Source organism: Coturnix japonica, unplaced genomic scaffold, assembly GCF_054131305.1.
Source record: "Coturnix japonica strain WE unplaced genomic scaffold, WE-NBRP24 Scf063, whole genome shotgun sequence".
In the NCBI taxonomy this organism is placed as follows: domain Eukaryota; kingdom Metazoa; phylum Chordata; class Aves; order Galliformes; family Phasianidae; genus Coturnix; species Coturnix japonica.
The window spans coordinates 147,538-171,419 of NW_028188966.1; the positions used below are offsets into that span (position 1 = coordinate 147,538).

The 23,882-nt window shown below is 53.4% G+C and overlaps 1 protein-coding gene across 1 annotated transcript in view; it reads left to right on the top strand.

The window, feature by feature from the left end:
- The window catches only part of LOC146751687 (glutamate receptor ionotropic, NMDA 2D-like), a 95,074-nt gene that overhangs the window by 33,248 nt on the left and 37,944 nt on the right, over positions 1–23,882 (top strand). The window contains exons 5-10 of the mRNA XM_085533783.1: positions 139–350; positions 11,567–11,732; positions 13,418–13,571; positions 16,680–16,805; positions 21,111–21,340; positions 22,308–22,468. Coding sequence (XP_085389909.1) covers positions 139–350; positions 11,567–11,732; positions 13,418–13,571; positions 16,680–16,805; positions 21,111–21,340; positions 22,308–22,468 — 1,049 coding nt within the window. The remainder of the gene's footprint in view (positions 1–138; positions 351–11,566; positions 11,733–13,417; positions 13,572–16,679; positions 16,806–21,110; positions 21,341–22,307; positions 22,469–23,882) is intronic.

The window sequence follows — 23,882 nt, forward strand, 5'->3', positions numbered from 1 at the left end:
TCCCTATTACCCCCCATACCCCCCATGCCCCCCATATCTCCCCATAGATCCCATATATCCCCATAGACCCCATAGACCCCATATCCCCCCATTACCCCCATAGCCCCCATTAACCCTATATCCCATTACCCCCTATAGGTTGGCAGCTGGCATCATGGCGCCCTGGAGCTGCGCCACCCCGCGTGGTCGCGCTATGGCCGCATCCCGCAGCCCGGCTCCGACAGCCGCCATTTGTCGGTGGCCACGTTGGAGGAGCGGCCATTCGTCATCGTGGAACACACCGACCCAATCACAGGGACCTGCATCCGCGACGCCGTGCCCTGCAGGCGGCCAATCAACCGCACCCACACGTGAGGGGTTATGGGATAGCTGGGGTGTAGGGGCCAATCAACCGCACACACACGTGAGGGGTTATGGGATAGATGGGGTATAGGGACCAATCAACCGCACCCACACGTGAGGGGTTATGGGATACCTGGGGTATAGGGGCCAATCAACCGCACACACACGTGAGGGGTTATGGGATAGATGGGATATAGGGGCCAATCAACCGCACGCACACGTGAGGGGTTATGGGATAGCTGGGGTATAGGGGCCAATCAACCGCACGCACACGTGAGGGGTTATGGGATAGGTGGGGTGTAGGGGATTATGGGATATATGGGGACTCGGTGCCCTGCAGGCGGCCAATCAACCGCACACACACGTGAGGGGTTATGGGATAGATGGGGTATAGGGGCCAATCAACCGCACGCACACGTGAGGGGTTATGGGATAGATGGGGTGTAGGGGATTATGGGATAGATGGGGTGTAGGGGCCAATCAACCGCACGCACACGTGAGGGGTTATGGGATAGGTGGGGTATAGGGGATTATGGGATAGATGGGGTGTATGGGATAGGTGGGGATTATGGGATAGGTGGGGTATAGGGGATAGGTGGGGATTATGGGATAGGTGGGGTATAGGGGGTTATGGGATAGGTGGGGATTATGGGATAGGTGGGGTGTATGGGGTATATGGGATGTATGGGATATATGGGATATGTGGGGATTATGGGATAGATGGGGTGTATGGGGATATGTGGGGATTATGGGATAGATGGGGTGTATGGGGATATGTGGGGATTATGGGATAGATGGGGTATAGGGGGTTATGGGATAGGTGGGGATTATGGGATAGGTGGGGATTATGGGATAGGTGGGGTGTAGGGGATTATGGGATAGATGGGGTATAGGGGGTTATGGGATAGGTGGGGATTATGGGATAGGTGGGGATTATGGGATAGGTGGGGTATAGGGGATTATGGGATAGGTGGGGTGTAGGGGGTATAGGGGATTATGGGATAGATGGGGTATAGGGGGTTATGGGATAGGTGGGGATTGTGGGATAGGTGGGGTATAGGGGGTTATGGGATAGATGGGGATTATGGGATAGATGGGGATTATGGGATAGATGGGGATTATGGGATAGATGGGATATAGGGGCCAATCAACCGCACGCACACGTGAGGGGTTATGGGATAGGTGGGGTATAGGGGCCAATCAACCGCACCCACACGTGAGGGGTTATGGGATAGGTGGGGTACAGGGGCCAATCAACCGCACCCACACGTGAGGGGTTATGGGATAGATGGGGTGTAGGGGCCAATCAACCGCACGCACACGTGAGGGGTTATGGGATAGGTGGGGATTATGGGATAGATGGGGTGTAGGGGGTTATGGGATAGGTGGGGTGTAGGGGCCAATCAACCGCACACACACGTGAGGGGTTATGGGATATGTGGGGTGTAGGGGGTTATGGGATAGGTGGGGATTATGGGATAGGTGGGGTGTAGGGGATTATGGGATAGATGGGGTATAGGGGGTTATGGGATAGGTGGGGTATAGGGGATTATGGGATAGGTGGGGATTATGGGATAGGTGGGGTGTAGGGGGTATAGGGGATTATGGGATAGATGGGGTGTAGGGGATTATGGGATAGATGGGGTATAGGGGGTTATGGGATAGGTGGGGTATAGGGGGTTATGGGATAGATGGGGATTATGGGATAAATGGGGTATAGGGGGTTATGGGATAGGTGGGGATTATGGGATAGGTGGGGTGTAGGGGATTATGGGATAGGTGGGGATTATGGGATATATGGGGACGCGATGCCCTGCAGGCGGCCAATCAACCGCACGCACACGTGAGGAGTTATGGGATAGGTGGGGTATAGGGGGTTATGGGATAGGTGGGGATTATGGGATAGGTGGGGTGTAGGGGGTTATGGGATAGATGGGGTATAGGGGGTTATGGGATAGGTGGGGTGTATGGGATAGATGGGATATAGGGGCCCCTCAACCACACACACACATGAGGGGTTATGGGATAGATGGGGGTTATGGGATAGGTGGGGTATAGGGGATTATGGGATAGGTGGGGATTATGGGATAGGTGGGGATTATGGGATAGGTGGGGTTATGGGATAGGTGGGGTATAGGGGCCAATCAACCGCACCCACACGTGAGGGGTTATGGGATAGGTGGGGGTTATGGGATAGGTGGGGTGTAGGGGGTTATGGGATAGGTGGGGTGTAGGGGGTTATGGGATAGGTGGGGTATAGGGGCCAATCAACCGCACGCACACGTGAGGGGTTATGGGATAGGTGGGGTATAGGGGATTATGGGATAGATGGGGACGCTGTGCCCTGCAGGCGGCCAATCAACCGCACGCACACGTGAGGGGTTATGGGATACCTGGGGTGTAGGGGCCAATCAACCGCATGCACACGTGAGGGGTTATGGGATAGGTGGGGTGTAGGGGCCAATCAACCGCACCCACACGTGAGGGGTTATGGGATACCTGGGGGTTATGGGATAGGTGGGGATTATGGGATAGATGGGGTGTATGGGATATAGGGGATAGATGGGGTGTATGGGATAGGTGGGATGTATTGGGTATATGGGGATTATGGGATAGGTGGGGATTATGGGATAGGTGGGGTATAGGGGATTATGGGATAGGTGGGGTGTAGGGGGTTATGGGATAGATGGGGACGCGGTGCCCTGCAGGCGGCCAATCAACCGCACGCACACGTGAGGGGTTATGGGATAGATGGGGTGTAGGGGCCAATCAACCGCACGCACACGTGAGGGGTTATGGGATACGTGGGGGTTATGGGATAGGTGGCGATTATGGGATAGGTGGGGTTATGGGATAGGTGGGGTATAGGGGCCAATCAACCGCACGCACGCGTGAGGGGTTATGGGATAGGTGGGGTGTAGGGGCCAATCAACCGCACCCACACGTGAGGGGTTATGGGATAGGTGGGGTATAGGGGCCAATCAACCGCACGCACACGTGAGGGGTTATGGGATAGCTGGGGTGTAGGGGCCAATCAACCGCACACACATGTGAGGGGTTATGGGATAGATGGGGGTTATGGGATAGATGGGGTATAGGGGGTTATGGGATAGGTGGGGTGTATGGGATAGATGGGGATTATGGGATAGGTGGGGTATAGGGGATTATGGGATAGGTGGGGATTATGGGATAGGTGGGGATTATGGGATAGGTGGGGTATAGGGGGTTATGGGATAGGTGGGGATTATGGGATAGGTGGGGATTATGGGATAGATGGGGTATAGGGGGTTATGGGATAGGTGGGGATTATGGGATAGATGGGGTTATGGGATAGGTGGGGTGTATGGGGTATATGGGGATTATGGGATATGTGGGGCGTATGGGGTATAGGGGATATAGGGGCCCTTCAATAGGGGATTATGGGATAGGTGGGGATTATGGGATAGATGGGGTATAGGGGATAGGTGGGGATTATGGGTTAGGTGGGGATTATGGGATAGGTGGGGTTATGGGATAGGTGGGGTATAGGGGGTTATGGGATAGGTGGGGATTATGGGATAGATGGGGTTATGGGATAGGTGGGGTATAGGGGGTTATGGGATAGGTGGGGATTATGGGATAGATGGGGGTTATGGGATAGGTGGGGATTATGGGATAGGTGGGGATTATGGGATAGGTGGGGATTATGGGATAGGTGGGGATTATGGGATAGATGGGGTGTAGGGGATTATGGGATAGGTGGGGTATAGGGGGTTATGGGATAGATGGGGATTATGGGATAGATGGGGATTATGGGATAGATGGGATATAGGGGCCAATCAACCGCACCCACACGTGAGGGGTTATGGGATAGGTGGGGTATAGGGGCCAATCAACCGCACACACACGTGAGGGGTTATGGGATAGGTGGGGTGTAGGGGCCAATCAACCGCACCCACACGTGAGGGGTTATGGGATAGGTGGGGTATAGGGGCCAATCAACCGCACCCACACGTGAGGGGTTATGGGATAGGTGGGGTGTAGGGGCCAATCAACCGCACACACACGTGAGGGGTTATGGGATAGCTGGGGATTATGGGGTATATGGGGTATATGGGATAGGTGGGGTATAGGGGGTTATGGGATAGGTGGGGATTATGGGATAGGTGGGGTGTATGGGATAGGTGGGGATTATGGGATAGGTGGGGTATAGGGGGTTATGGGATAGGTGGGGATTATGGGATAGGTGGGGTTATGGGATAGATGGGGTATAGGGGATTATGGGATAGGTGGGGATTATGGGATAGGTGGGGATTATGGGATAGGTGGGGTATAGGGGGTTATGGGATAGGTGGGGATTATGGGATAGGTGGGGTTATGGGATAGATGGGGTATAGGGGATTATGGGATAGGTGGGGTATAGGGGATTATGGGATAGGTGGGGATTATGGGATAGATGGGGTGTAGGGGATTATGGGATAGGTGGGGTATAGGGGGTTATGGGATAGGTGGGGATTATGGGATAGGTGGGGTATAGGGGGTTATGGGATAGATGGGGATTATGGGATAGATGGGGATTATGGGATAGATGGGGTATAGGGGCCAATCAACCGCACGCACACGTGAGGGGTTATGGGATAGGTGGGGTGTAGGGGCCAATCAACCGCACACACACGTGAGGGGTTATGGGATAGATGGGGTATAGGGGCCAATCAACCGCACCCACACGTGAGGGGTTATGGGATAGATGGGGTGTAGGGGCCAATCAACCGCACACACACGTGAGGGGTTATGGGATAGATGGGGTGTAGGGGCCAATCAACCGCACCCACACGTGAGGGGTTATGGGATAGGTGGGGTGTAGGGGGTTATGGGGTGTAGGGGGTTATGGGATAGGTGGGGGTTATGGGATGGATGGGGTGTAGGGGGTTATGGGATATATGGGGATTATGGGATAGGTGGGGATTATGGGGTATATGGGGTGTATGGGATAGGTGGGGATTATGGGGTATATGGGGTGTATGGGATATATGGGGACTCGGTGCCATGCAGGCGGCCAGTCAACCACACGCACACGTGAGGGGTTATGGGATAGATGGGGTGTAGGGGATTATGGGATAGGTGGGGTATAGGGGATTATGGGATAGGTGGGGATTATGGGATATATGGGGACGCGATGCCCTGCAGGCGGCCAATCAACCGCACGCACACGTGAGGAGTTATGGGATAGGTGGGGTATAGGGGGTTATGGGATAGGTGGGGATTATGGGATAGGTGGGGTGTAGGGGGTTATGGGATAGGTGGGGATTATGGGATAGGTGGGGATTATGGGATAGGTGGGGTGTAGGGGGTTATGGGATAGGTGGGGTATAGGGGATTATGGGATAGGCACCATTGCCCCCATTGCCCCCATTGACCCTATTGACCCCATTGACCCCATTAGCCACCATTGACCCTATTGGCACCATTGACCCCATTAGCCACCATTGACCCCATTAACCCATTGACCCCATTATCCCATTGACCCCATTGGCCCCATTATCCCATTGACCCCATTACCCCATTGACCCCATTACCCCATTGACCCCATTATCCCATTGACCCCATTACCCCATTGACCCCATTATCCCATTGACCCCATTATCCCATTGACCCCATTGACCCCATTAACCCCATTGACCCCATTATCCCATTGCCCCCATTGGCACCATTCACCCCATTGGCACCATTGACCCCATTGAACCCATTGACCCCATTGACCCCATTGACCCCATTGACCCCATTGACCCCATTGGCACCATTGACCCCATTATCCCATTGACCCTATTGACCCCATTGACCCCATTAACCCCATTGACCCCATTGACCCCATTGACCCCATTAACCCATTGACCCCATTAACCCCATTGACCCCATTATCCCATTAACCCATTGACCCCATTAACCCCATTGACCCCATATCTGCTTAACCACGCACACAGGTGATGATCTGCCCCATTGGCATCGCTGACCCCATTGACCCCATGGGCACCATTGACCCCATTGACCCCATTAACCCCATTGGCACCATTGATCCCATTGTTCCATTGACCCCATATCCCCGCTCAGCCGCACATACAGGTGAGGAGCTGCCCCATCAGCACCATCGACCCCATTGACCCTATAGTCTCCATTGACGCCATTGATCCCATTGACCCCATTGATCCCATTGAACCCATTGACCCTATTGAACCCATTGACCCCATTGAACATACTGACTCTATTGAACCCATTCATCCCATTGACCCCATTGACCCTATTGAACCCATTGACTCTGTTGACCCCATTGACCCCATTGAATTCATTGATTCCATTGACCCCATTGATTCCATTGACCCTATTGAACCCATTGACTCTATTGACCCCATTGACCCTATTGAATTCATTGACCCCATTGATCCCATTGACCCCATTGATCCCATTGACCCTATTGAACCCATTGACCCTATTGAACCCATTGACCCCATTGACTCTATTGAACCCATTGACCCCATTGACTCTATTGAACCCATTGACCCCATTGACCCCATTGATCCCATTGACCCTATTGACCCTATTGATCCCATTGACCCCATTGACCCTATTGATCCCATTGACCCTATTAACCCCATTGACCCCATTGACCCTATTGAACATACTGACTCTATTGAACCCATTGACCCCATTGATCCCATTGACCCCATTGACCCTATTGAACCCATTGACACCATTGACTCCCCCTATCCTCGTATAACCCCCCATATAACCCCATATATCCCCCATAGCTCAGCCCCCTGGTCCCCGTTTGAGAAGTGCTGCTGTAAGGGTTTCTGCATCCATCCCCTATATCCCCTATAACCCCATATATACCCCCTATAACCCCCTATAACCCCATATATACCCCCTATAACCTCATATATACCCCCTATAACCCCATATACTTCCCCTATAACCCCATATATACCCCCTATAACCCCCTATAACCCCATATATACCCCCTGTAACCCCTTTATCCCCTATAACCCCCTATACCCCCCCATATCCCCCCATATCCCCCCTATAACCCCATATATACCCCCTATATCCCCCTTTATCCCCCCATATCCCCCCTATAACCCCATATATACCCCCTATATCCCCCCATATCCCCCCATATCCCCCCTATAACCCCTTATATACCCCCTATATCCCCCCATATCCCCTCATATCCCCCCTATAACCCCATATATACCCCCTATATCCCCCCATATCCCCTCATATCCCCCCTATAACCCCATATATACCCCCTATATCCCCCCATATCCCCCCATATCCCCTCATATCCCCCCTATAACCCCCCTATAACCCCATATATCCCCCTATAACCCCCCCTATCCCCCCTATAACCCCCTATAACCCCATATACATCCCCTATAACCCCATATATCCCCTATATCAGCTCAGCCCCCTGGTCCCCGTTTGAGAAGCGCTGCTGTAAGGGTTTCTGCATCCATCCCCATATCCCCTATATCCCCCATATATACCCCCTATAACCCCATATATCCCCTATAACCCCATATATACCCCCTATAACCCCATATATATCCCCTATAACCCCATATATACCCCCTATAACCCCATATATACCCCCTATAACCCCCTGTAACCCCATATATACCCCCTATAACCCCTTTATCCCCTATAACCCCCTATACCCCCCCATATCCCCCCATATCCCCCCTATAACCCCATATATACCCCCTATATCCCCATTTATCCCCCCATATCCCCCCTATAACCCCATATATACCCCCTATATCCCCCCATATCCCCCCATATCCCCCCTATAACCCCTTATATACCCCCTATATCCCCCCATATCCCCTCATATCCCCCCTATAACCCCATATATACCCCCTATATCCCCCCATATCCCCTCATATCCCCCCTATAACCCCATATATACCCCCTATATCCCCCCATATCCCCCCATATCCCCTCATATCCCCCCTATAACCCCCCTATAACCCCATATATCCCCCTATATCCCCCCTATAACCCCCCTATAACCCCATATCTCCCCTATATCCCCTATATAACCCTATAACCCTATAACCCCATAGCTCAGCCCCCTGGTCCCCGTTTGAGAAGCGCTGCTGTAAGGGTTTCTGCATCCATCCCCATATCCCCTATATCCCCTATATCCCCTATAACCCCATATACACCCCCTATAACCCCATATATCACCCTATAACCCCATATATACCCCCTATAACCCCTTTATCCCCTATAACCCCCTATACCCCCCCATATCCCCCCATATCCCCCCTATAACCCCATATATACCCCCTATATCCCCCCATATTCCCCCATAACCCCCCTATAACCCCCCTATAACCCCCTATATCCCCCCTATAACCCCATATATCCCCCTATAACCCCCCCATCCCCCCTATAACCCCCCTAAAACCTCCCTATAACCCCCTATAACCCCATATAACCCCCTATATCCCCCCTATAACCCCCCTATAACCCCATATCTCCCCTATATCCCCTATATAACCCTATATCCCCTATAACCCCATAGCTCAGCCCCCTGGTCCCCATTTGAGAAGCGCTGCTGTAAGGGTTTCTGCATCCATCCCCATATCCCCTATATCCCGTATATCCCGTATATCCCCTATATCCCCTATATCCCCTATATCCCCTATAACCCCATATATCACCCTATATCCCCTATAGCTCAGCCCCCTGGTCCCCGTTTGAGAAGCGCTGCTGTAAGGGTTTCTGCATCCATCCCCATATCCCCTATAACCCCATATAACCCCATATCTCCCCTATAACCCCAAATATACCGCCTATAACCCCATATATACCCCCTATAACCCCATATATCCCCTATAACCCCATATATCCCCCATATCAGCTCAGCCCCCTGGTCCCCGTTTGAGAAGCGCTGCTGTAAGGGTTTCTGCATCCATCCCCATATCCCCTATATCCCCTATAACCCCCTATAACCCTATATACACCCCCTATAACCCCATATATACCCCCTATAACCCCATATATACCTCCTATAACCCCATATATACCCCCTATATCCCCATTATCCCCTATATCCCTTATATCCCCTATATCCCCTATATCCCCCATATTAGTGCAGCCCCCTGGTCCCCGTTTGAGAAGCGCTGCTGTAAGGGTTTCTGCATCCATCCCCATATCCCCTATACCCCCTATTACCCCATATACATCCCCTATAACCCCATATATCACCCTATAACCCCATATACATCCCCTATATCCCCCATATCCCCTATATCCCCTATACCCCTTACAACCCCATATACATCCCCTATATCCCCCATATCCCCTATATCCCCTATACCCCCTATAACCCCATATATACCTCCTATAACCCCATCTATCACTCTATAACCCCATATATACCCCATATATACCCCCTATATCCCCTATATCCTCTATATCCCCCATATCCCCCATATCCCCTATAACCCCATATATCCCCTATATAACCCTATATCCCCTATATTAGCTCAGCCCCCTGGTCCCCGTTTGAGAAGCGCTGCTGTAAGGGTTTCTGCATCCATCCCCATATCCCCCATATCCCCCATATCCCCTATAACCCCCCTATAACCCCATATATCATCCTATAACCCCATATATACCCCATATATACCCCCTATAACCCCTTTATCCCCTATAACCCTTCTATATCCCCCCATATTCCCCCATATCCCCCCTATAACCCCATATATACCCCCCATATCCCCCCCTATCCCCCCCATCCCCCCTATAACCCCCCATTTCCCCCCATATGCCCCCTATAACCCCATATATATCCCCTATAACCCCATATATACCCCCTATAACCCCCTATATCCCCCCCTATAGCCCCCTATATCCCCTATATCCCCTATACCCCCCTATATCCCCCCATATCCCCATTATATCCCCCCCATCCCCCCTATAACTCCCCTATAACCACCCTGTATCCCCCCAATAACCCCCTATAACCCCTTATATATCCCCTATAACCTCTTATATCACTCTATAACCCCATATATACCCCCTTATAACCCCCTATAACCCCCTATATCCCCTATAACCCCCTATAACCCCCTATATCCCATATATCCCCCATATTAGTGCCGCCCCCTGGTCCCCGTTTGAGAAGCGCTGCTGTAAGGGTTTCTGCATCCATCCCCATATCCCCTATAACCCCATATATACCCCCTATAACCCCATATAGCACCCTATAACCCCATATAACCCCATATATACCCCCTATAACCCCATATATCACCCTATAACCCTATAACCCCATAGCTCAGCCCCCTGGTCCCTGTTTGAGAAGCGCTGCTGTAAGGGTTTCTGCATCCATCCCCATATCCCCCCCTATAACCCCATATATACCCCCTATAACCACATATATATCCCCTATAACCCCATATATACCCCCTATAACCCCATATATACCCACTATAACCCCATATATATCCCCTATAACCCCCTATAACCCCATGTATCTCGCCATAACCCACCCTATCCCCCTATAACCCTCCATAACCCCCCATAACCCCCTATCCCCCCTATAACCCCCCCTTAACCCCCCATAACCCCCCTATCCCCCCTATAACCCCGCTATAACCCCCCATAACCCCCCTTTAACCCCCTATAACCCCCCTATAACCCCCTATAACCCCCCATTTCCCCCCATATGCCCCTTATAACCCCATATATATCCCCTATAACCTCATATATATCCCCTATAACCCCATATATACCCCTATAACCCCATATATGCCCCCTATAACCCCATATATACCCCCTATAACCCCATATACATCCCCTATAACCCCATATATCACCCTATAACCCCATATATCCCCCTATAACCCCATATATCACCCTATAACCCCATATATCCCCTATATCAGCTCAGCCCCCTGGTCCCCGTTTGAGAAGCGCTGCTGTAAGGGTTTCTGCATCCATCCCCATATCCCCCCCTATAACCCCAAATATCACCCTATAACCCCATATATACCCCCTATATCCCCATATCTCCCCTATATCCCCTATATAACCCTATAACCCTATAACCCCATAGCTCAGCCCCCTGGTCCCCGTTTGAGAAGCGCTGCTGTAAGGGTTTCTGCATCCATCCCCATATCCCCTATATACCCCCTATAACCCCATATAACCCCCTATATCCCCTATAACCCCATAGCTCAGCCCCCTGGTCCCCGTTTGAGAAGCGCTGCTGTAAGGGTTTCTGCATCGACCTATTGAAGCGCTTGTCCCGCTCCGTGTCCTTCACGTACGACCTGTACCTGGTGACCAACGGGAAACACGGCAAGAAGATCAACGGGGTCTGGAACGGGATGGTGGGGGAGGTACGAGCCTATAGGGCACAGCCACCCCATAGGGCACAGCCACCCCATAGGGCACAGCCACCCCATAGGACACAGTGACCCCATAGGACACACAAACCCTATAGGACACACAAACCCTATAGGGCACAGTGACCCCATAGGACACACAAACCCTATAGGACATGATGACCCCATAGGACACACAAACCCTATAGGACACAGTGACCCCATAGGACAAACAAACCCTATAGGACACAATGACCCCATAGGACACAATGACCCCATAGGACACACAAACCCTATAGGGTACAATGACCCCATAGGGCACAATGACCCCATAGGGCACAGTGACCCTATAGGGCACAATGACCACATAGGGCACAGTGACCCCATAGGACACACAAACCCTATAGGGCACAGTGACCCCATAGGACACACAAACCCTATAGGACACACAAACCCTATAGGACACAATGACCCCATAGGGCACAGCCACCCTATAGGGTACAATGACCCCATAGGGCACAATGACCCCATAGGACGCACAAACCCTATAGGACACAGAAACCCTATAGGACACAATGACCCTATAGGGCACAGTGACCCCATAGGACACACAAACCCTATAGGACACACAAACCCTATAGGGCACAGTGACCCCGTAGGGTACAGTGACCCCATAGGGCACAGCCACCCCATAGGGCACAGTGACCCCATAGGACACAGTGACCCCATAGGACACAATGACCCTATAGGACACAATGACCCTATAGGACACAGTGACCCCATAGGGCACAACCACCCCATAGGACACAATGACCCTATAGGACACAATGACCCCATAGGACACACAAACCCTATAGGACACAATGACCCCATAGGGCACAATGACCCCATAGGACACACAAACCCTATAGGACACAGTGACCCTATAGGACACAATGACCCCATAGGGCACAATGACCCCATAGGCCACACATACCCTATAGGCCACGCCCCCTCCGAAGACACGCCCACATTTAGGCCACGCCCCCAATAGGCCACGCCCCTCAGAGACCCCGCCCCCTCCTAAGCCACACCCCCTTCATAGGCCACGCCCCCCCCACTAAGCCACACCCCCTCCCATATCCCCTCATATAGGCCACGCCCCCTTTCATAGGCCACGCCCCCCTCTCAGACCCCACCCCCTCCTAAGCCACGCCCCCTCTCATATGCCCTCCTATAGGCCACGCCCCCTCTGAGTCTACGTCCACCTCATAGGCCACGCCCCCATTCTAAGCCACGCCCCCTTTGCTGGCCACGCCCACCCACTAAGCCACACCCCCTCCTATATCCCCTTATATTGGTCACACAAACCCTATAGGCCACGCCCCCATTGTAAGCCACGCCCACCTCATAGGCCACGCCCCCTCACAGACTCCACACCCTCCTAAGCCACGCCCCCTCCCGTACCCCCTCCTATAGGCCACACAAACCCTATAGGCCACGCCCCCATTGTAAGCCACGCCCACCTCGTAGGCCACGCCCCCATAGGCCACACCCACCCCTCAGGCTCCACCCACATCTTAGGCCACGCCCCCTACCAGGTACCCTAGGTCCCTCCCTGATTGGTCAGATTGGTCCCTAAGCCCCTCATTGGTCAGGTTGGTCCCTAAGCCTCTCCCCATTGGTCAGGTTGGTTTCTAAGCCGCTCTCTGATTGGTCAGGTGGTGTCTGGCCGTGCGGACATGGCCATTGGTTCGCTGACTATTAATGAGGAGCGTTCTGAGGTCATCGACTTCAGCGTCCCATTCGTCGAGACCGGGATCAGCGTCATGGTGGCACGGAGCAACGGGACTGTGTCACCATCAGCATTCTTAGGTCAGTATAGGGGGAGATATAGGGGGATATGGGGTCAATAGGGGGGTATATGGGGGGATATGGGGGGTTATAGGGGGATATGGGGGGGAAATGGGGGGATATGGGGTCAATATGGGGGGATATGGGGTCAATAGGGGGGTATATGGGGTGATATGGGGTCAATAGGGGGGTATATGGGGAGATATGTGGGGATATGGGGAGTCAGGGGTCAATATGGGGGGTTATAGGGGGGATATGGGGTGATATGGGGGGATATGGGGGAGATATGGGGGGATATGGGGGGAATATGGGGTCAATAGGGGGGTATATGGGGTGATATGGGGGGTTATAGGGGGGATATGGGGAGATATGGGGTCAGTAGGGGGGTATATGGGGGGATATGGGGGGTTATAGGGGGGATATGGGGTGATATGGGGGGATATGGGGGGTTATAGGGGGGATATAGGGGGGATATGGGGGGATATGGGGTGATATGGGGAGATATGGGGTCAGTAGGGGGGCATATGGGGTGATATGGGGGGTTATAGGGGGATATGGGGGAGATATGGGGGGTTATAGGGGGGATATGGGGTCATTAGGGGGGTATAGGGGGGATATGGGGGGATATAAGGGGGATATGGGGGGATATAGGGGGGATATGGGGGGATATAGGGGGGATATGGGGGGGTTATAGGGGGATATTGGGGGATATGGGGGGCTATAGGGGGGATATGGGGGAGATATGGGGTGATATGGTGTGATATGGGGTCAATATGGGGTGATATGGGGTCAATATGGGGTGATATGGGGGGATATGGGGTGATATGGGGTCAATAGGGGGGGATATGGGGAGTTATAGGGGGATATGGGGAGATATGGGGTCAATAGGGGGGTATATGGGGTGGTATGGGGGGATATGGGGTCAATAGGGGGTTTATGGGGGGATAGGAGGTCAATAGGGGGGTATATGGGGGGATATGGGGTCAATAGGGGGGTATATGGGGTGATATGGGGGGATATGGGGTCAGTAGGGGGGTATATGGGGGGATATGGGGTCAATAGGGGGGTATATGGGGTGATATGGGGGGATATGGGGTCAATAAGGGGCGTTATGGGGGGATATGAGGGGTTATGGGGGGATATGGGGTCAATAGGGGGATGTATGGGGTGATATGGGGTGATATGGGGGGATATGGGGGTATCAGCGTCATGGTGGCACGGAGTAACGGGACCGTGTCACCATCGGCCTTCTTAGGTCAGTATATGGGGAGATATAGGGTGTATGGGGGGATATGGGGAGATATGGGGGGATATGGGGGGTTATAGGGGGATATGGGGGGATATGGGGAGATATGGGGTCAGTAGGGGGGTATATGGGAGGATATGGGGGGTTATAGGGGGATATAGGGGGGATATGGGGGGATATAGGGGAGATATGGGGGGATATGGGGAGGATATGGGGTCAATAGTGGGGTATATGGGGATTATAGGGGGATATGGGGTGTTATAGCGGGATATGGGGGGCTATAGGGGGGATATGGGGGAGATATGGGGGGATATGGGGGGTTATAGGGGGATACGGGGGGATATGGGGTCAATAGGGGGGTATATGGGGTGATATGGGGGGATATGGGGGGAATAGGGGGGATGTGGAGGTATATGAGGGGTATATGGGGTGATATGGGGGCCATGTTGATGCCGCCATCTTGTTTCCGCCACGTTGATGCCGCCATCTTGTTTCCGCCATGTTGATGCCGCCATGTTGATGCCTCCATCTTGTTTCTGCCATGTTGATGCCTCCATCTTGTTTCTGCCATCTTGATGCCTCCATCTTGTTTCTGCCATCTTGATGCCGCCATCTTGTTTCCGCCATGTTGATGCCGCCATCTTGTTTCCGCCATCTTGTTTCCGCCATGTTGTTGCTGCCATCTTGTTTCCGCCATCTTGTTTCTACCATGTTGATGCCGCCATCTTGTTTCCGCCATCTTGTTTCCGCCATGTTGATGCCGCCATGTTGTTTCTGCCATGTTGCTGCCGCCATCTTGTTTCCGCCATATTGATGCCGCCATCTTGTTTCCGCCATGTTGATGCCACCATGTTGATGCCGCCATCTTGTTTCCACCATCTTGTTTCCGCCATGTTGATGCCGCCATCTTGTTTCCGCCATCTTGTTTCCACCATCTTGATGCCGCCATGTTGATGCCGCCATCTTGTTTCCGCCATGTTGCTGCCGCCATCTTGTTTCCGCCATGTTGATGCCGCCATCTTGGTGCCGCCATGTTGATCCCGCCATCTTGTTGCCGCCATCTTGCTGCCGCCATCTTGTTTCCGCCATCTTGTTTCCGCCATCTTGTTTCCGCCATGTTGATGCCATCTTGTTTCCGCCATGTTGATGCCGCCATCTTGTTTCCGCCATGTTGATGCCGCCATCTTGTTTCCTCAATGTTGATGCCTCCATCTTGTTTCCGCCATCTTGGTGCTGCCATCTTGTTTCCGCCATCTTGTTTCCGCCATCTTGTTTCCGCCATGTTGATGCCGCCATGTTGTTTCCGCCATGTTGATGCCGCCATCTTGTTTCCGCCATCTTGTTTCCGCCATCTTGGTGCCGCCATCTTGTTTCCACCATCTTGATGTCGCCATGTTGATGCCGCCATCTTGTTTCCGCCATGTTGATGCCGCCATCTTGGTGCTGCCAACTTGGTGCCTCCATCTTGTTTCCGCCATCTTGGTGCTGCCATCTTGTTTCCGCCATGTTGATGCCGCCATGTTGTTTCCGCCATGTTGTTTCCGCCATGTTGCTGCCGCCATCTTGGTGCCGCCATCTTGGTGCCTCCATCTTGTTTCTGCCATGTTGCTGCCGCCATGTTGATGCCGCCATCTTGTTTCCGCCATCTTGTTTCCACCATCTTGTTTCTGCCATGTTGATGCCGCCATCTTGGTGCCTCCATCTTGGAGCCACCATCTTGTTTCCATCATCTTGTTTCCGCCATCTTGTTTCCGCCATGTTGATGCCGCCTTGTTGATGCCGCCATCTTGTTTCCACCATGTTGCTGCCGCCATCTTGGTGCCGCCATGTTGCTGCCACCATGTTGCTGCCGCCATCTTGTTTCCGCCATGTTGTCCCCATAGAGCCGTACAGCCCGGCCGTGTGGGTGATGATGTTCGTCATGTGTCTGACGGTCGTGGCCGTCACCGTCTTCGTCTTCGAGTATTTCAGCCCCGTCGGATACAACCGCAGCCTCAGCAGCGGCAAGCGTGAGTGGGGGGAGACATGGGGGGACATTGGGGGCCATAGGGTCTTATTGGGTCCCATAGGGTGCCTTAGGGCCCCATAGGGTGCCATAGGGTCCCATAGGATCCCATTGGGTGCCATAGGGTCCCATAGGATCCCATAGGGTTCCATAGGGTCTTATTGGGTCCCATTGGGTGCCATAGGGTCCCATTGGGTTCCATGAGGTATCATAGGGTCCCATTGGTTGCCATAGGGTCCCATAGGATCCCATAGGGTGCCATAGAGTGCCATGTAGCCCCCTTGGGTGCCGTGGGGTCCCATTGGGGTCCCATTGGGTTCCATAGAGTCCCATAGGGTCTCATAGGATTCTATAGGATCCCATAGGGTCCCATAGAGTCCCATAGGGTCTTATTGGGTCCCATGGGGTCCCATAGGATCCCATTGGGTCCCACTGGGTGCCATAGGATCCCATAGGGTCTTATGGGGTCCCATAGAGTCTTACTGGGTGCCATAGGGTCCCATTGGGTCCCATAGGGTCCCATAGGATCCCATAGGGTGCTATAGGGTCCCATTATATGCTCCCCAGGTGCTGGCGGCCCCACATTCACAGTGGGTAAGTCTGTGTGGCTGCTGTGGTACCATTAGGTACCAATGGGTCCCATAGGGTGCCATAGGGTCCCATAGGGTTCCATAGGGTCTTATTGGGTCCCATAGAATCCCATAGGGTCCCATTGGGTGCCATAGGGTTCCATAGGGTCTTATCGGGTGCCATAGGGTTCCATAGGATCCCATAGGGTCTTATTGGGTCCCATAGAGTCCCATAAGGTCCCATTGGGTGCTATAGGGTCCCATTGGGTCCCATAGGGTCTTATTGGGTCCCATAGGATCCCATTGGGTCCCATTGGGTCCCATAGGGTCTTATTGGGTCCCATAGAGACCCATATGGTGCCATTGGGTACCATTGGGTCTTATTGGGTCCCATTGGGTGCCATAGGATCCCATAGGGTCTTATTGGGTCCCATAGAGTCTTACTGGGTGCCGTGAGGTACCATTGGGTCCTGTAGGGTCCTATAGGATCCCATATGGTCTCATTGGGTCCTGTAGGGTCCTATAGGGTCTCATTGGGTCCTGTAGGGTCCTATAGGATCCCATAGGATCCCATAGGGTCTCATTGGGTCCTGTAGGGTCCTATAGGATCCCATAGGATCCCATTGGGTGCCATAGAGTCCCATAGGATCCCATAGGGTCCCATAGGGTGCTATAGGGTCCCATTCTATGCTCTCCAGGTGCCGGCGGCCCCACATTCACAGTGGGTAAGTCTGTTTGGCTGCTGTGGGCCCATAGGATCCCATAGGGTGCTATAGGGTCCCATAGGGTCCCATAGAGTCCCATAGGGTCCCATAGGGTCCCATAGGATCCCATAGGGTTCCATAGAGTCCCATAGGATCCCGTAGGGTGCCATAGGGTCCCATAGGATCCCATAGGGTTCCATAGGGTCCCATAGAGTTCCTTTGGGTCCCATAGGGTCTTATAGGATCCCATAGGGTCCCATAGGGTGCTATAGGGTCCCATTGTGTGCTATGCAGGTGCTGGCGGCCCCACATTCACGGTGGGTAAGTCCGTGTGGCTGCTGTGGGCCCATAGGGTCCCATAGAGTCCCATAGGGTCCCATAGGGTTCCATAGGATCCCATAGGGTCCCATAGGGTCCCATAGGGTTCCATAGAGTCTTACTGGGTCCCATAGGATCCCATAGAGTCCCATAGGGTCCCATAGGGTACTATAGGATCCCATAGGATCCCATAGGGTACTATAGGATCCCATAGGGTCCCATAGGGTGCCATAGGATCCCATAGGGTGCCATAGGATCCCATAGAGTCCCATAGGGTCCCATAGGGTGCCATAGGGTCCCATAGAGTCCCATAGGGTCCCATAGGGTCCCATAGGATCCCATAGGATCCCATAGGGTCCCATAGGGTCCCATAGGGTCTCATAGGATTCTATAGGATCCCATAGGGTCCCATTGGTCCCATAGAGTCTTATTGGGTCCCATTGGGTGTCATTGGGTTCCATAGGGTCCCATAGGATCCCACAGGGTCCCATAGGATCCCATAGAGTCCCATTGGGTCCCATAGAGTCCCATAGGGTGCTATAGGGTCTCATAGGGTCCTTTTGGGTCCCATTGGGTCCCATAGGGTACTATAGAGTCCTATAGGATCCCATAGGGTGCCATAGGATCCCATAGGGTCCCATTATGTTCTATGCAGGTGCTGGCGGCCCCACATTCACGGTGGGTAAGTCTGTTTGGCTGCTGTGGGCCCATAGGATCCCATAGGGTCCCATAGGGTCCCATAGAGTCCTATAGGGTCCCATAGGGTACTATAGGGTCTTATTGGATCCCATAGGATCCCATAGAGTCCCATAGAGTCCCATAGGGTCCCATAGAGTCCCATAGGATCCCATAGGGTCCCATAGGATCCCATTGGGTCCCATAGGGTCCCATAGGATCCCATAGGGTCCCATAGGGTCTCATAGGATCCCATAGGATCCCATAGGATCCCATAGGGTGCCATAGAGTGCCATGTAGCCCCCTTGGGTGCCATAGGGTCCCATTGGGGTCCCATAGGGTTCCATAGGGTCCCATAGGATCCCATAGGGTGCCATAGGGTCCCATAGGATCCCATAGGGTCCCATAGGGTCCCATAGGGTCTCATAGGATTCTATAGGATCCCATAGAGTCCCATAGTTTCCCATAGGGTTCCATAGAGTCCCATAGGATCCCATAGGGTGCCATAGGGTCCCATAGGATCCCATAGGGTCCCATAGGATCCCATAGGATCCCATAGGGTCCCATAGGATCCCATAGGGTCCCATAGAGTCCCATAGGGTCCCATAGGGTGCCATAGGGTCCCATAGGGCCTTATTGGGTCCCATTGGGTGCCATAGGGTCCCATAGGGCCTTATTGGGTCCCATAGGGTCCCATTGGGTCCCATAGGGTGCCATAGGATCCCATAGGGTCTTATAGGATCCCATAGGGTCCCATTGGGTGCCATTGGATTCCATTGGGTACTGTAGAATACTGTAGGGTACTATAGGGTCCCATTGGGTGCTATAGGGTCCCTTTGGGTCCCATAGGATCCCATAGGATCCCATAGGGTCCCATTCTATCCCATCTCCAGGTGCTGGCGGCCCCACATTCACGGTGTGTAAGTCTGTTTGGCTGCTGTGGGCCCATAGGATCCCATAGGGTCCCGTAGGGTGCTATAGGGTCCCATTGGGTGCCATAGGGTCTTATTGGGTCCCATAGGGTGCCATAGGGTCCCATAGAATCCCATAGGATCCCATAGGGTCCCATAGCGTCCCATAGGATCCCGTAGGGTGCCATAGAGTCCCATAGAGTCCCATAGGATCCCATAGAGTCCCATAGAGTCCCATAGGGTCCCATGGGGTCCCATAGTTTCCCATAGGGTTCCATAGAGTCCCATAGGATCCCATAGGGTTTCATAGGGTCCCATAGGATCTCATAGGGTCCCATCGAGTCCCATAGGGTCCCATAGGATCCCATAGGGTCCCATTCTATCCCATCCCCAGGTGCTGGCGGCCCCACATTCACGGTGGGTAAGTCTGTGTGGCTGCTGTGGGCCCATAGGATCCCATAGGGTCCCATAGGGTCCCATAGGGTCCCATAGGGTGCCATAGGATCCCATAGGGTCTTATGGGGTCCCATAGAGTCTTATTGGGTGCCATAGGGTCCTATAGAGTCCTATAGGGTCCTATAGGGTACTATAGGGTCCTATAGGATCCCATAGGATCCCATAGGGTACTATAGGATCCCATAGGGTCCCATAGGGTCCTATAGGATCCCATAGGGTCCCATAGGATCCCATAGGGTACTATAGGATCCCATAGGGTCCCATAGGATCCTATAGGGTCCCATAGGATCCCATAGGATCCCATAGGATCCCATAGGGTTCCATAGGGTCTTATTGGGTCCCATAGGATCCCATAGGGTCCCATAGGGTCCCATAGGGTCTCATAGGATTCTATAGGATCCCATAGGGTCCCATAGGGTCTCATAGGATTCTATAGGATCCCATAGGGTCCCATAGGGTGCCATAGGGTGCCATAGGATCCCGTAGGGACCCATACGATCCCATTGGGTGCCATAGGGTCTTATTGGGTCCCAGGGTTCCATAGGATCCCATTGGGTGCCATAGGGTCCTATAGGATCCCATAGGGTGCTATAGGGTCCCATAGGATCCCATAGGGTGCCATAGGGTCCCATAGGATCCCATAGGGTGCTATAGGGTCCCATTATGTGCTATGCAGGTGCTGGCGGCCCCACATTCACGGTGGGTAAGTCTGTTTGGCTGCTGTGGGCCCTGGTGTTCAACAACTCGGTTCCGGTGGAGAATCCCCGCGGTACCACCAGTAAAATCCTGGTGCTGGTCTGGGCCTTCTTCGCCGTCATCTTCCTCGCCAGCTACACCGCAAACCTGGCGGCCTTTATGATACAGGAGGAGTACGTGGATACCGTGTCTGGGCTCAGCGATAGGAAGGTGGGGAGATATATAGGGTGTATGGGGGGAGATATGGGGTATATGGGGGGTTATAGGGGGAGATATGGGGTATAAAAGGGGATATGGGGGGATATGGGGGGAGATATGGGGGGAGATATGGGGTATATGGGGGGTATATGGGGTATAAAAGGGGATATGGGGGGAGATATGGGGTATATGGGGGGAGATATGGGGTTATATGGGGTATATGGGGGGGAATATGGGGGATATGCGTTGGTATATGGGGTATATGGGGGATATGGGGGATATATGATACAGGAGGAGTACATGGATACGGTGTCTGGGCTCAGCGATAGGAAGGTGGGGAGATATGGGGTGTATGGGGTTATGGGGGGAAATATGGGGTATATGGGGGGATATGAGGGGGGATAGGGTGTTATGGGGGGAGATATGGGTTATATGGGGGGAGATATGGGGTTATATGGGGTATATGGGGGGAGATATGGGGGTATATGGGGTATATGGGGGGAGATATGGGGGTATATGGGGCATATGGGGGGGGATATGGGGTATATGGGGCTGGGGGGGGCTTATATGGGGGGGATATGGGGGTATATGGGGTATATGGGGGGAGATATGGGGTGTATGGGGGGAGATATGGGGTATGGGGGGAGATATGGGGTATATGGGGGGAGATATGGGGTATATGGGAGGAGATATGGGGTTATATGGGGTATATGGGGGGAGATATGGGGTATATGGGGGATATGGGGGGAGATATGGGGTATATGGGGGGGGATATGGGGTATATGGGGGGGGATATGGGGTATATGGGGGGGGTATGGGGTATATGGGGGGAGATATGGGGTATATGGGGGGAGATATGGGGTATAAAAGGGGATATGGGGGGATATGGGGGGAGATATGGGGTATATGCGGGGAGATATGGGGCTGGTTGGGGTATATGGGGTCTCTATGGGGTCACTTATGGGTCGCTATATTCCAGTTCCAGCGCCCCCATGAGCAATACCCCCCCCTCCGCTTTGGGACGGTCCCCAACGGCAGCACCGAGAAGAACCTGCGCAGCAACTACCCCACGATGCACCGACACATGGCGCCATACAACCAGAGGGGGGTCGAGGACGCGCTACGGCACCTCAAGGCCGGGTACGGGAAGGGGAGGGGCTAAAACAGGAAGGGGAGGGGCTTAGACAGGAAGAGGATGGGGCCTAGACAAAAACAGAAAGGAAAGGGGCTTGGACAGGAAGGGGAGGGGCCTAAACAGGAAGGGGAGGGGCCTAAACAGGAAAAGGGAGGGGCACAAACAGGAAGGGGAGGGGCTAAAACAGGAAGGGGAGGGGCACAAACAGGAAGGGGAGGGGCTTAAACAGGAAGAGGAGGGGCTTAAACAGGAAGGGGAGTGGCTGAAAAAGGAAGGGGAGGGGCCTAAACAGGAAGAGGAGGGGCCTAAATAGTAAGGGGGGGGGGCTTAGACAGGAACAGGAGGGGCACAAACAGGAAGGGGGAGGGGCATGAACAGGAAGGGAGGGGCTAAACAGGAAAAGGAGGGGCCTAAACAGGAAAGGGAGGGGCACAAACAGGAAGGGGAGGGGCCTAAACAGGAAGGGGAGGGGCTTAAGCAGGAAGGGGAGGAGCTTAAACAGGAAGGGGAGGGGCTAAAACAGGAGGGGGTGGAAACAGGAAGAGGAGGGGCTAAAACAGGAAGGGGAGGGGCTAAAACAGGAGGGGGGCTAAAACAGGAAGGGGAGGGGCTAAAACAGGAAGGGGAGGGGCTTAAACAGGAAGGGGAGGGGCTAAAACAGGAAGGGAGAGGGGCTTAAACAGGAAGAGGAGGGGCAGAAACAGGAAGGGGAGGGGCAGAAACAGGAAGGGGAGGGGCCTAAACAGGAAGGGGAGGGGCTTAAACAGGAAGGGGAGGGGCAGAAACAGGAAGGGGAGGGGCTTAGACAGGAAGGGGAGGGCCCTAAACAGGAAAAGGAGGGGCCTAGACAGGAAGGGGTGTGGCCTATGGATGGTGGGCGTGGCTTTATCCCTCCTCTGCTCACCCCTGATTGGCTCAGCTCTACAATGGGCAGGGCCTATGGGTTAGTGGGCGTGGCCTATGGGTGATTGACACATCATATGGCCGGCAGGCGTGGCTTATGAGTTGTGGGCGTGGCTTAATGCCTACAGTGCCTCCTCTGATTGGCTTAGCTCCACAATGAACGTGGCCTATTGGGTTAGGGGGCGTGGCCTATGTGTGATTGACACATTCTATGGCTGGTGGGCGGGGTTTATGAGTTGTGGGCGGGGCTTAATGCCTACTGCGCCTCCTCTGATTGGCTCAGCTCCACAATGGGTGGGGTTTCAACCCAATGGGTGTGGCCTATGTGTTGTGGGCGTGGCCTACAGGTAATGGGCGTGGCCTACGGGTGATTGACATGTCCTGTGGGCGTGGCTCAATGCCTATAATACCCACCTCTGATTGGCTTAGCTCCACAATGGGCGGGGTCTATGGGTAATGGGCGTGGCCTGCGCTTAGTGGGCGTGGCCTATTGGTGATTGACATGTTCTATGGCCG